Below are 12,090 nucleotides of genomic sequence, written 5' to 3'. Positions count from 1 at the left end.
CAACTTGAGCTTGACGTCGTTAAGGCAAAGAGCCTCTAACTTTCTCACACCTGACGCCACTCATACTACGCTCAATGTCATCAAATTAAAGAGCTCCTAATATAATCAGGCCCGACACCCGTTATTCCATGCACAATGTGACTAAATTAGAGAGTTCCTAACTGACTCATGTTTGACGCTACTCAACTAACGCCCAACACCAATGAGGCAAAGAACCTCTAACTTGCATCATGTTCAACGTCATAAAGTTGTGTTCGATGCGAATGCGATTTTCACACCCTTGGAATCCATCTTTTCTCTACCAATTCAACCAAATTCTTACAACAATTCAACATGCAATTCGTAAATCAACACATATCTTTATAAAAAACCTCAATCATCAAAATATACAACATGCAATAATAACTGATCAAAGATTCACCAATTTATTTTTTAAGCAAGAAAAACCCTAAAATACAAGATATCAAGATTCCATCTCTCAAATTCAACATCAATACCATCCAAAAACATGAATTAACTCAACAAAATCAACTCATACAACATAGAATATTAAACTAAAAACTTCCATTACCTCAATTGCTCCAAAAAAAGAATAAGGAAAAAGGAAAGAAAACTCGAGAAATCCTAAATTCTCGTACAACAACTTTGTCCTATATTTTCTTGGCTTCTCAACTTCGAATCACAATATAACAACTTAATCTAAGCTTTGGGGAAGGATCAAAACTCAACTGTGGAGTTAGTAGGAAGTAAGATCACTAATGGCTCCAAAGTCTATCTTTTCAACCTTTTTATAATTATTAAGGAAATGAATTTATAAAGTTGAAGTCTTAAGAAAATCTTATATATATTTTCATAAACTTTGTCAACTTTAACATCAACACAAAACCACTCATAAATTCATAAGAATTCTTTTATCCTTAGACTTTAAAAAATTAAAACAACAATTCACAAAAATCATTTACTTGTTAAAATTAATTAAACAATAATACAATTCACAGTGTTACATATATAATAATTTTATAATAAATAATTTATATTATAATATAAATTTTATTTAAAAATTAAAATTTAATTTTGAAATAAAAATAAAAATTATAAATTAAAAGAGATAAAAAGTTTTCTTTAAAAATTTTTATTATTTAAAAATAAATAAAACCCACTTGTTAAAATATAGTTCTTAAAAATAATCTCAATAAAATTATTTTAATTTATATAAAGAAAGTTTTATTTTACTTTGTTCTTATATTTTATTTTACCACCATCCTCAAATGTATTTTAAAAATCAACAGTAAAAGCCAAAAAAAAAAAGACATGTAAAAGTAAATATATAATGTAATTTGAATATATCGACCGTGTAATATTTACATAACGTAGCAATAAATTGATATATTTAAAATAACTTTAAAATTAATCGACAATAAAATCATTAGTGTTTTAAGCGGTGTATTATATATAGATTTTGAAAGAATATTTTAACAAAAATATATTGTAAATTTTAATAAAATTTAAAAGATTTCGAAGGATAGCCATGATTTTTAAGATTTTTTTTAAATACTTTTAAAGTATGAACTTTAATCAATAATTTATAATTCAGATTTTAATAGATTTTAACCGATTTTAATAGATTTATATCATAAAATTTAAAAGATTTTATGAATTTCACGTGAAAACATTGATTTGTAAAATACATTTAATGCTACAAGAATTACTAAAGAAAACAACATAAATAATAAAGAAAAATAAAATCAACACATTTTTTTTCATCTTTTGACAAATAATTGACTCTAATGTTCTCCTAACTAACATTTCTCCACATATATAAAGTTATATCAGTCTTTTATGTATTGACATTTTTCTTTCATGCTTTTGAGTCTAAATAATATGTTCAAAATTGTGATCTTCATTAACTAGTAGCATATTATAAGATGAAAATTCATCTACTAATTCTATTGAAAATTCATCAGAACAACGTTTTTTTGCGAAGAAAGTTATGTAGTGTTACACATGTTAATACAAGTTCAACTTGTGTCTCAAATAGAAATTGAGGCCTTCAGTTAAAAATTGTGAAATGTGATTTGAAAATACTAAATATTATCTCGATCAAATTTCTTAAAAATGCATGATGTAAGTTGAGCACTTCATTTTTATTTTTAGGGTTATTATCATGACATACAAAATCTTGAAGATGACACTGCACACCTCAAAATAGAGTTAAAGATTAACGTTTGTTAAGAAATTCACAGTTCACTATAAATTTTTTTACCGAATTACATATACAACACATAAAATTAGTATGAAAAAAAAATATAATATATATATATATATATATATATATTTGTGTAAAATCAAAAAGGAAGCTTGTAAAATCAAAAGACAATCTTGAATTCCTCAAGAAGCTATGAGTTTTTATGATAACAAAAAAAACTTTTCAGGAGACTATTTCAGATGGAACATATATCATATTTTGTCTATAAGATGAAATACACCCGACGAAGCATTAAATTTGTATTAATGATACATTCATTTCTCGTTAAAAAAGTCAAATTATTCTTTAAAAAACATTAATACTTTATTCCTTAACAAATCAAATAAAGAAGATTCCTAAAAAATAATGAAAACTTGCATAAAGGAAATGTCAAATCGTTGTGTTAGGATAAAAAGAAAAAAAATCTCGAATATCACGAAAAAGACACTACAAAAGACTTGTGCCAAACTCAACTACTCTGCTCTATCACTACTTTTGCTATGAAGGAAATGATGATAAGTAGCTATCAAGACCAAATAAGAGATACATGCTTCACTGAAAGACATTTAATGCTTGCATTTAATCTATCAATGGTAATCTCTAGGATTATACTCAACGTTACTGTAACGATCATCTTCTCTAAAGTTACTATTTAAGGATCAAACCTTCAAACACTAAGAAGAGAACACATAATACACATACGAATAAAAGTGTTGAACATAAAAAGATCGACATTCACTAAGCAATTTACACTGATCAAACATCTTGAGAACAAAGCTGAAGCATTACAAAGAAGCTTTTCATTGTAAATCTTGTACATAGTTCTTTGTAATTTACTTGTGTTGTATTTCCATAACATCACATCTAAAAGAGATGAAGCTATCATTGTAACTCTTGTAAAATTTATTTGTAAGGATTGAGTCTGAAGAGGTTTGTAAAAAAGATGAAGCTATCATTGAATCAATATAAAATATTTGTGTCCCTTCATCGGATTAAATTCCAATATTTCATCTGTCACAACTTCTACTACTTCACCACATATTAAAAGCGCGAGTTTTTGATATACACTCTTCAACCTCTCTTATAGTGTGTATCTTTCTCTCAAATTATTTATTTATTTATTATTAAAAAATATTTACCTTGAAACACTTTAAGTTCATTTTTCATTATCAAAACATCGCTTAATAACTTGGAATCATGAGTTGATCTCTCGTATCAACTAAGAACATACGTGAATTCTAAATCAATTTACAAGCCACTAAAATATTTTGTGATATCTTTCCATGATGATTATGATAATTGTTTACATCTTATTCCCTCACCATTGTTAGAATATAAGTATCATCAATAACTCCAATGCAATCCAAATTTATTTTAAATATTATTAAAGTTCAACCATTATAGTTCCACCAAAATATAAACCAAATACTTGAACTAAAATACAATCAAAATGACACTTAAAAAAATATTGTTCAACAAAGCATTAATCATCATAAATTGAAGTTTATCCAAGATGAATGTTCTTTTAATGACATCTTAAATAAAATATCCTTCTTTGCTTTAGCATCAAGTAAATCAGCAACCATAAAATGAATTTTGTCATCCAAATTTGATATTTCTTTTATAACATCCTAAAAATTGTTATCTCTTTCTCTCACTCTTTTAATCTTTTTCTCCTTTCTTCCTATTTTTTTTCTTTAGATATTTTTCAAAATTAACAGCGATGGTCCCAATGCCAATAAAAAAAGTATCTAGAACTTTGACATGATTGCTGGTACCAATTGAATTAGAACTCCTTCCACACTTGGATTTACTTCTCTTCAAACGACTTACTTTTTCAATAGGAACCTTCAAACTTACAAAGGGATTAGATAGTGGACTACATTTCTAAAATGGTGAAAGTTGATAAGATGGTTTGTAGTTATATGTTTGATAATTTATACATCAATATTGATAAATAAAAATACAATTAATTTTTTTGATACATAAAAAGGATAGGAGAAAAAATAGAGAGATAAAGAATAACAAATAAATGAGAGAGATGAACAAAAAAGTAAGAAAATACAAGATAGAGAAGATATGAGAAGAGATAGAGAAGGGAGAACGAGTAAGAAAATAAAAGATGAGAGAGAGAGGAGAAATATAGAGAAAATAGAAGAGAGAGAGGAAAAAAGAGAAGAAAAAAGACAAGGAAAAAAATGAGAAAAAAAAAATAAGAAAAAAAATCTGCTAAATTTCAAAAATTTTGATAAAATTATTGGATGAGTGAATAATATAAAAATTCTATTAAAAAATCTCACAAAATCTATTTTTTAAAATAATATATTAAAATCTTTATGTTTTTGAATATCAATAAACTTTTTTTCAAGTAAAAAGAAACCTTAATGAAATATCACAAGATTTTAATATACTCCTAAAAGAATCTTAATTATCTTAATTGAATATTTTAAAAAATTATAATTATCTTAATTAAATATAAAAAAATTATAATAAAAAATCTTTTAAAATCCTTGAGAATCTCAATTCAATTCATCTCGCAACAATTTTCATTCGAATATTACTGTAGATGAGGGAATCCCCCAACAAAAATCAGCAAGAAATTATGATAAAATATATTTGAGCAAAAGCTATGGTTAGAATAATGACTAAAAATTAGTTGTAATTGTATCGATAACTGTTAATAATAACTATTAATAGAATTATTTTTCTCGTTTGAATTATTTTTTTTTTCTTTTTCTATTTAGTTATATAATAATTTTTTTATAAATAATGAATAAAATAAAGAAATATATCCATGTGTATGTAACTGAGTCGCGAGTACCTCACTCTCCCTAATAAGTAAAAATATTTCATTGAAATATAGGAGGGAATCGAAAACAATATGAACACGTGAATATAAAATATTAGATGAATGAACCCAAAAAAATCCTTAAATTGTGATGCTATAAATATCTCAGAAAAATCAAGAAACGCCTAACCCCACCATTGCCTTCACCGCGCTTTCTCTCTCTCTCTGAGTCTCCTAACCCTCTCTCTTTCTCATCCCAATCCCTTTTTCTTCTTCTTCTTCCCTTCGCCTTTCAGATCTCCCTCTCTCTCCTTTTATTTTTCTTCCCTTTTTGTTTTTTCTTCGGTGTTAGGATCTAGGGCTTTTAATTCCCCCCTTTACTTGCACCGCTTCACTTTTTTCTGTTTTCTCCTTTCTAGGGTTCCGATTTCCCCTTCAATTATATTTTCCATCAATTCCTCTTAAAAAAGATCAAAAATTGTTTTCTGGGTTTCGGATTGTTTGATGCTTTCATTAGTCTGAGAAAAAAAAAGAGAAAAAAATATATTTCGTTTTTGGGATATTTGTGCGCTGAGATCATGGGGAGCTCTGAAGGGTTGGGAACGCCGGCGAAGGAACACGGTGTGACGAAGCCCATATCAATGGCTGGCCCAACGGTTACTGATTTGCAAAGGACTCTCGAATTAGAAAAGGTTAGTTAATTTCAATGTTTTGTGTATTTGTGTTAAAACACAACACGCTTTTTTATTTTTATTTTTCAAGGGTTATTGATTTGTTTATTTATCTGAAAAATTCTTTGTTGGCTGTGCAAGTTTCTCGCTGATTCGGGGCTTTACGAGAGCGTGGAGGAAGCTGACAAGAGAGAAGAGGTTCTTCACCGACTTGAACAGGTAAAGGGATAGTTAGAGAGAATTTTGTTTTCATGATTCCTCGTTGTGTTGCTGAGTCGATTTAATTGATCGGTGGCAACCATTTATGTTGATATTCTTGTATCGATTGATGATTATGTCAAACTAGGAGCTTTAGTGGAAAATATGGAACTATGTTTGAAATTACCTGGGTGTTTGTTATTGTTATGGGGGGCTTGGTCTAATCGAGTGTTAATACATGTATAATATTATTTATAGTTTGTATATTTTTTTTAGTTTATCCTGCTGGTGATAATTATCAATATAGTTTGAATTGTGGTTGTGTTGGGCATTACACGGTTGTGGTGGCCACCGCAAGTAGATGTATGTAGGGGCTGTATCAGTTGACGTGGTCCACTTATTGTGGCCCTGATTTTGAATGGCGTGATTTACTGTCTATTGAAGCTATTCTGTAGTGTTTTAATGCAGCTTGTGTAAATGATCTTTTTAACAAGAATCCAGTTTTAATTTGTTTTCTGTTTTTCAGATAGTAAAAAATTGGGTGAAGCAACTAACCCACCTAAGGGGATACACTGATCAAATGGTGGAAGATGCGAATGCTGTCATTTTGACTTTTGGTTCTTATCGGCTTGGGGTTAGTATCTTACTTCCCTTCTTGACATGCACACCTTCATGTTTTGTATAATTTGTTGTTGACCCAAACAACAATTTATGCATCTTTTTACACTGTTTGGGAACTCAATAATCTTACCAGTTTGCAAGTTATTGTATTGGTTTTTTGTTGCTGAACATTGTTTTTACTTTTGAATGTTTGCTGCACTGATTGTTTTATTAATGTTTTAATTAAAACCCATTTTTATTGTTTTTATGTTGCAGGTTCATGGTCCTGGGGCTGACTTGGACACTTTGTGCATAGGGCCCTCCTATGTAAACCGGGAGGTACATTTGAGAGTGTAAATCTTTTTTACCGTGTTCTACAACAAAATCATTCTTAATTTTTGTTTGGTTTTTCATATTTTCATCATCAGGAGGATTTTTTTTACACATTGCATGATATCCTAGCTAACATGGAGGAAGTCACAGAATTGCAACCAATTCCAGATGCTCATGTCCCAGTTATGAAATTCAAGTTTGATGGAATATCAATTGACCTCCTTTATGCTAGTATTTCTCGGTTGATTGTACCTGCAGTAAGTGAAAGCATTTTCTTTTTCTACTCATTGCTTGATCAAAAGAGTCTCCCAAGTGAAAGGAGCAAGCTTATTTCATTTATAATCAGTATCTTTGCTTATAATGTGCTAGTGACCTGTATCATGCAGGTTTTGTAGTTTGTGTCATATTTTGGAACTTTGTTTTGTTTTGAATTCATTAACAGGATTTGGATATATCTGATGTCTCTGTTCTACACAATGTTGATGAGCCTACTGTGCGAAGTTTGAATGGCTGCAGAGTTGCAGATCGAATTCTAAAGCTTGTACCTAATGTTCAGGTATTTTTTAGGTTGCTGCTTGTTTTTTTATCGTGTTAATTTGTCCATTTCATAATATTTATGGTGCCTCTAATACCTTTTTCATGCATGAATTAAAGCATTTTCGTACAACACTTCGTTGCTTGAAATTCTGGGCCAAAAGGCGAGGCATTTATTCCAATGTGAGTGATATTTTAATTTTTAATCCTCTTCTTCCTCACTAATCATGTTAATTCATTTGTTTGCTTTGAATGTCTACTAATATGGTTACCAGTTGTTTAATAATATTTCTTTTATGCCTTTTCAATGTTTATTTTCAGGTGACAGGTTTTCTTGGTGGTGTTAACTTGGCAATTCTTGTTGCTCAAGTGTGCCAGTTTTATCCAAATGCAGTTCCAAGTATGCTTGTTTCTCGTTTCTTTAGAGTGTATACACAGTGGGGGTGGCCAACTCCTGTTATGTTATGCCCAATAGAGGAGAATGAGCTTGGGTTTCCTGTTTGGCATCCTCGTAAAAATCCTCGAGACCGTTCCCATCATATGCCAATTATTACTCCTGCCTATCCTTGTATGAATTCCAGTTATAATGTTTCTACAAGCACACTTCGTGTTATGATGGAACAGTTCCAATATGGCAACCGGATCTGTGGGGTAGACTTTCATTGTTGAGTTTGTTCATGTTATGGATATTAATACTTATTTGTTATAAATAATTGATGATTGATTGCTTTTGCCTATAACAAATCCAGGAAATAGAACTGAACAAAAGTTGTTGGAAGGCTCTGTTTGAACCATACAAATTCTTTGAAAGCTATAAAAATTTCTTGCAAGTTGACATAGTTGCTGCTGATGTTGATGACTTGCGTAGTTGGAAAGGTTGGGTGGAATCACGCCTTCGGCAGCTGACTTTGATGGTATTGTCTTTTTTTTTTTTCTGTGGGGAAATTTATGACATTTTTAAATTGGTACATTAGATTTTTTTGAATTCTCAATGGCCAGGATCAACCTTATTTTTAGTCTCAGTGGATGATGTTGGTTAATGTTTTCAGATTGAGCGTGACACCTTTGGGAAGTTGCAGTGCCATCCCTATCATCGTGAGTTTATGGATACTTCAAGGCACTGTTTTCATTGTGCTTTCTTTATGGGTCTGCAGAGGAAGCAGGGAGAGGTTGTTCAAGAAGGACAACAATTTGATATACGAGGGACAGTTGAGGAATTTCGGCATTCTGTTAATATGTACATGTTCTGGAAACCTGGGATGGGCATTTATGTTTCTCATGTTCGCAGACGGCAAATCCCATGCTATGTGTTTCCTGATGGTTATAAACGATCTCGACCATCAAGACCAACATCACATGAGAATCATAAATTATTTCATGAAGAGGAGGTTTCTCGGGCTGTACATGAGAGAATTCGTAAGAGGAAGAATGATGATGGGGTGGGTGTGATGCAGAATGGTTTATTGAAAAGGAAATCTACTAGTCCTCCTGAGAATAGATTGGCAAGACACAACAGCCTTGGTGCTGGTGGTTTCTCAGTTGATGCTGTGTCTGATAGTCAAGAATTGAGAAATGTGGAGAGCAATCATTTGTCAAACAGTGGTCAAGATGAGTTGGATAGAACAGAGTCTCCTGAACCTGCCTCAAATTCTAGTGTTATTACAAATGATGGTGGTTCTTCTGAAGACAATGGATATGTATCAAGGGCAGGGGGTGTTGAGATGATCGACAATGTGCGATTTGAGGATACTACTTATGGGAATGATTCTGTTTCACCTGTGAAAAACAGAGCGGAAAATGGAAATGAAGTATTAAATGAGCTACAGGAGCAGTTGCAGGTTTTGGCTTTCAATTCCTTCCAAATATTCACTGTTTTACTTTTTTTTTTTCTTCTGATTATTTGAAATATATTTTACCATTGCCTTGTTAGTGCAGTACTTTTAGCCATTTCATCATTTCTTGTTTTCCTCATTTCATTGCAACCCTGTATATAGATTGTACAGCCAAGTGCACTGATGTGATGTACAAGGTCTTCCCTGAAGATTACTGTAAAGCTAAATTGCAATGATTTTATGGCTTTTAGTGATGCATTATATCTTCACTAAATTTCAGTGAAACAGTAGACAATATAGCAATATACCCCTCTAATAGAGGGGTTATAGTGTACATTTCAAGAATTTTGCACGTTTACTGCTATATTGTCTCGATTTTCTTAACTATTATGGATAATGCTGTGAACTGACCAGTTTACCGTTTCTTTTTCCGGTGCTTTTTTGTGAAGCCAAATGCAATGCTAGGGATGGTTATTGATTCCGCTGGAAAGCTTCATTCAGAAGCTGTGCAAGAGCCGGTGATAAGGCATGCTCATGTTTAATAATGTTGTTTTTACAGCTTGTCTATCTCAAATTCGTCTTTATGCTGTCTCTTGTGCTTTTTGTTGTGTAATAGGAGATTGAGTCTAGCCTCGACAGTGTGAGAGATAGGTAGCAATGTCTTGAAGTGGACATTTGTGCAGTGGGGAAAAGAGGAGAGCCAGCAATTTGGGTAAGTACTAATTTAAATGCTGGCTTTCAATTCTCTAATTTTTTCATTCAGGCTTGCTTGGCCATTCAAGCATGCAAATTGGAACTGATCCGCATCAAGCTGAAAGATCAAGCAGCCCTTTGTACAGTTTGCATTTTTTTTGCTCTTGACCCAACTAACTTCTCTAGAGTTTTGTTTAGGATTTTCCCTAAACATGATATAGGGGCATATTTGAAAGGCTTTTGCTATTGTTTGGTATTTTTTTTATTCCTTTTAATTTCTTTGTTTTCCTTTTTTATAGTTAGAGTCTGGGGAGGGTTGGGGGGGTTGTTTAGTGTTTTCTAGCAGAAGGGACTTTATGTGCAACTTTATTCTGATATTGTACTGCCTCTCAGAGGTTACCATATAAAACTTGATAATATGGCAACTGCGAATGCGATCTTAACTATCTGCCCTGTTTCTTTTTTTTTTTTTGGTCATTTGCTTATCATCAAACAATTATTCAATTAGTAATTTTACTGGCTACTTCCAAAACCGTGGATTTCAATAGTTAATACGGAACGAATTTTATCAATCATAATTCTATATTATCAATATTGTGTGTAGTTGCATGTTGGAAACTAACAAATTTGCTTTCCTTCTAATTCGTACTTTTCAGTGCACATAATTCAGAAGTTATACCCGGACAAGGTTGGACAATTCTATTTACACTATAACTCCCAATTTAAAGAATAATATAAAATCCCAAAATTTATCTTAATCTTGAGACGAATGTTTTAATGCACGTCATCGTTTTTAGGCTGCGCATACCTAGGACTATTCCTTAAGGGAGTGATTAGTTGGAAAGAAGTTTTTTCATATTTAGAAATAATGATTCTTGAACATTACAAATTTCAAGAATCATGATTTTTGAAGATACTTATTCTCTTATTAATAATATTCATATAGTATTTTAGAGAATTACGGTGTTTTTTGGTTATAATAATATATTTTTGAATATATAAATATTTTTTATTAAAAGAAATTTATTAAATATATTTATGTACTCAAAATTTTATTATAAATATGACATTAGATTATTTTAAAAATTTAAATAAAGTTTAATAAAAAAATATTATATTATAATTAAGATGAAAAATATATTATTTAATTAAATTTAATAATAACTTTTTTAAAAAATGTAATAAATATCATTAAAATGTTTAAATAAAATAGACTTTAATAATATTATTAAATTGATAAAATTAAAAAATAACGAAATCTATAAAAAAGAGAGAAGAGAGAGAGAGAAACCTCCTAAAGGAAAATTAATGTTTGTTAAATATGACTTTTAAGTATTATCACATATGGAGATCTTTTTTTTTTGGTTCGTCCCTGGAGTATCCAGGGTAGTGACTAATCTCCTCGCTACGTTAGAGGTACCTCAAAGGGTAGGATAGCTGGTTCCAAGATTGAACGCGACTGCATACACAAGGCAGGATTCGAACCCCTGACCTTGCTTAAGCGTGGATCAACCCCTACTGTTGAACCACACGCTTGGGGTTATTAATGGAGATCTTTAGATATGAATTAAAATTTTAATTTTAAAAATAATTTGATTGAGCTAATTATTGTTTAAAATTATTCAATTAAAAGTGATTTAAACATGAAATTATTTGGATAGCATTTCTAAGAATTATTTTTAAATGTATAAGTATTAAATGTTATGATTTTATATTTTAGGTTACAGCAAAAATAAATTTTTACAAATTAAAAATCAATTAACATTTTTATTTATTTATTTTTTCTCTTGGAAGAGTAATAAATATTATTCTTGTTTGATTCTAAATTTTAGTTGCAATTATGTTTGATTTAAAATTTTATTTTATCTCAAATATTATAAACTTATTATGTTCGATGCAAAAGTTGGAGTGGTTGGTCAATCAAAACACCATATAAGAAAGTGAACAACTAAGGTGAATTTTGTTTGTTTGTATGTTCGGATCGGTTTGAGTTTAAATGAAAATTTAACATAAATTAATTAAATTTAATTAGTTTTATTTGTTAATTTTTTCTCTTAATTTGATTTGAATCAATCTTATATTAATAGATTATTTTTTATCAGAATATTAGATGAACTTAAAAGAAAATAATTAAAAAATAATATTTTTTCTAAAAGTAAATAGATTTTCTTAGATGAACTAAATTAATATATTATT

The 12,090-nt window shown here is 30.1% G+C and overlaps 1 protein-coding gene across 1 annotated transcript; it reads left to right on the top strand.

Moving 5' to 3' along the window:
- The first annotated feature begins 5,202 nt into the window (after positions 1-5,202).
- LOC109807903 (nuclear poly(A) polymerase 4) lies at positions 5,203-10,340 on the top strand. Its single transcript, XM_020370613.3, has 12 exons — positions 5,203-5,725; positions 5,846-5,923; positions 6,429-6,536; positions 6,779-6,841; positions 6,931-7,092; positions 7,278-7,391; positions 7,490-7,552; positions 7,691-8,020; positions 8,119-8,283; positions 8,419-9,207; positions 9,651-9,727; positions 9,818-10,340. The coding sequence occupies exons 1-12, from the start codon at positions 5,612-5,614 to the stop codon at positions 9,843-9,845; spliced, it is 2,091 nt and encodes a 696-aa protein (XP_020226202.1). The 5' UTR covers positions 5,203-5,611; the 3' UTR covers positions 9,846-10,340.
- The last annotated feature ends 1,750 nt before the right edge of the window (positions 10,341-12,090 follow it).

Source organism: Cajanus cajan, chromosome 5 (assembly GCF_000230855.2).
Source record: "Cajanus cajan strain Asha chromosome 5, NIPB_CcT2T_4, whole genome shotgun sequence".
Taxonomy (NCBI): Eukaryota; Viridiplantae; Streptophyta; class Magnoliopsida; order Fabales; family Fabaceae; genus Cajanus; species Cajanus cajan.
Note: the sequence above shows the minus strand (reverse complement) of the source record. Positions and strands in the feature narration are given on the sequence as shown.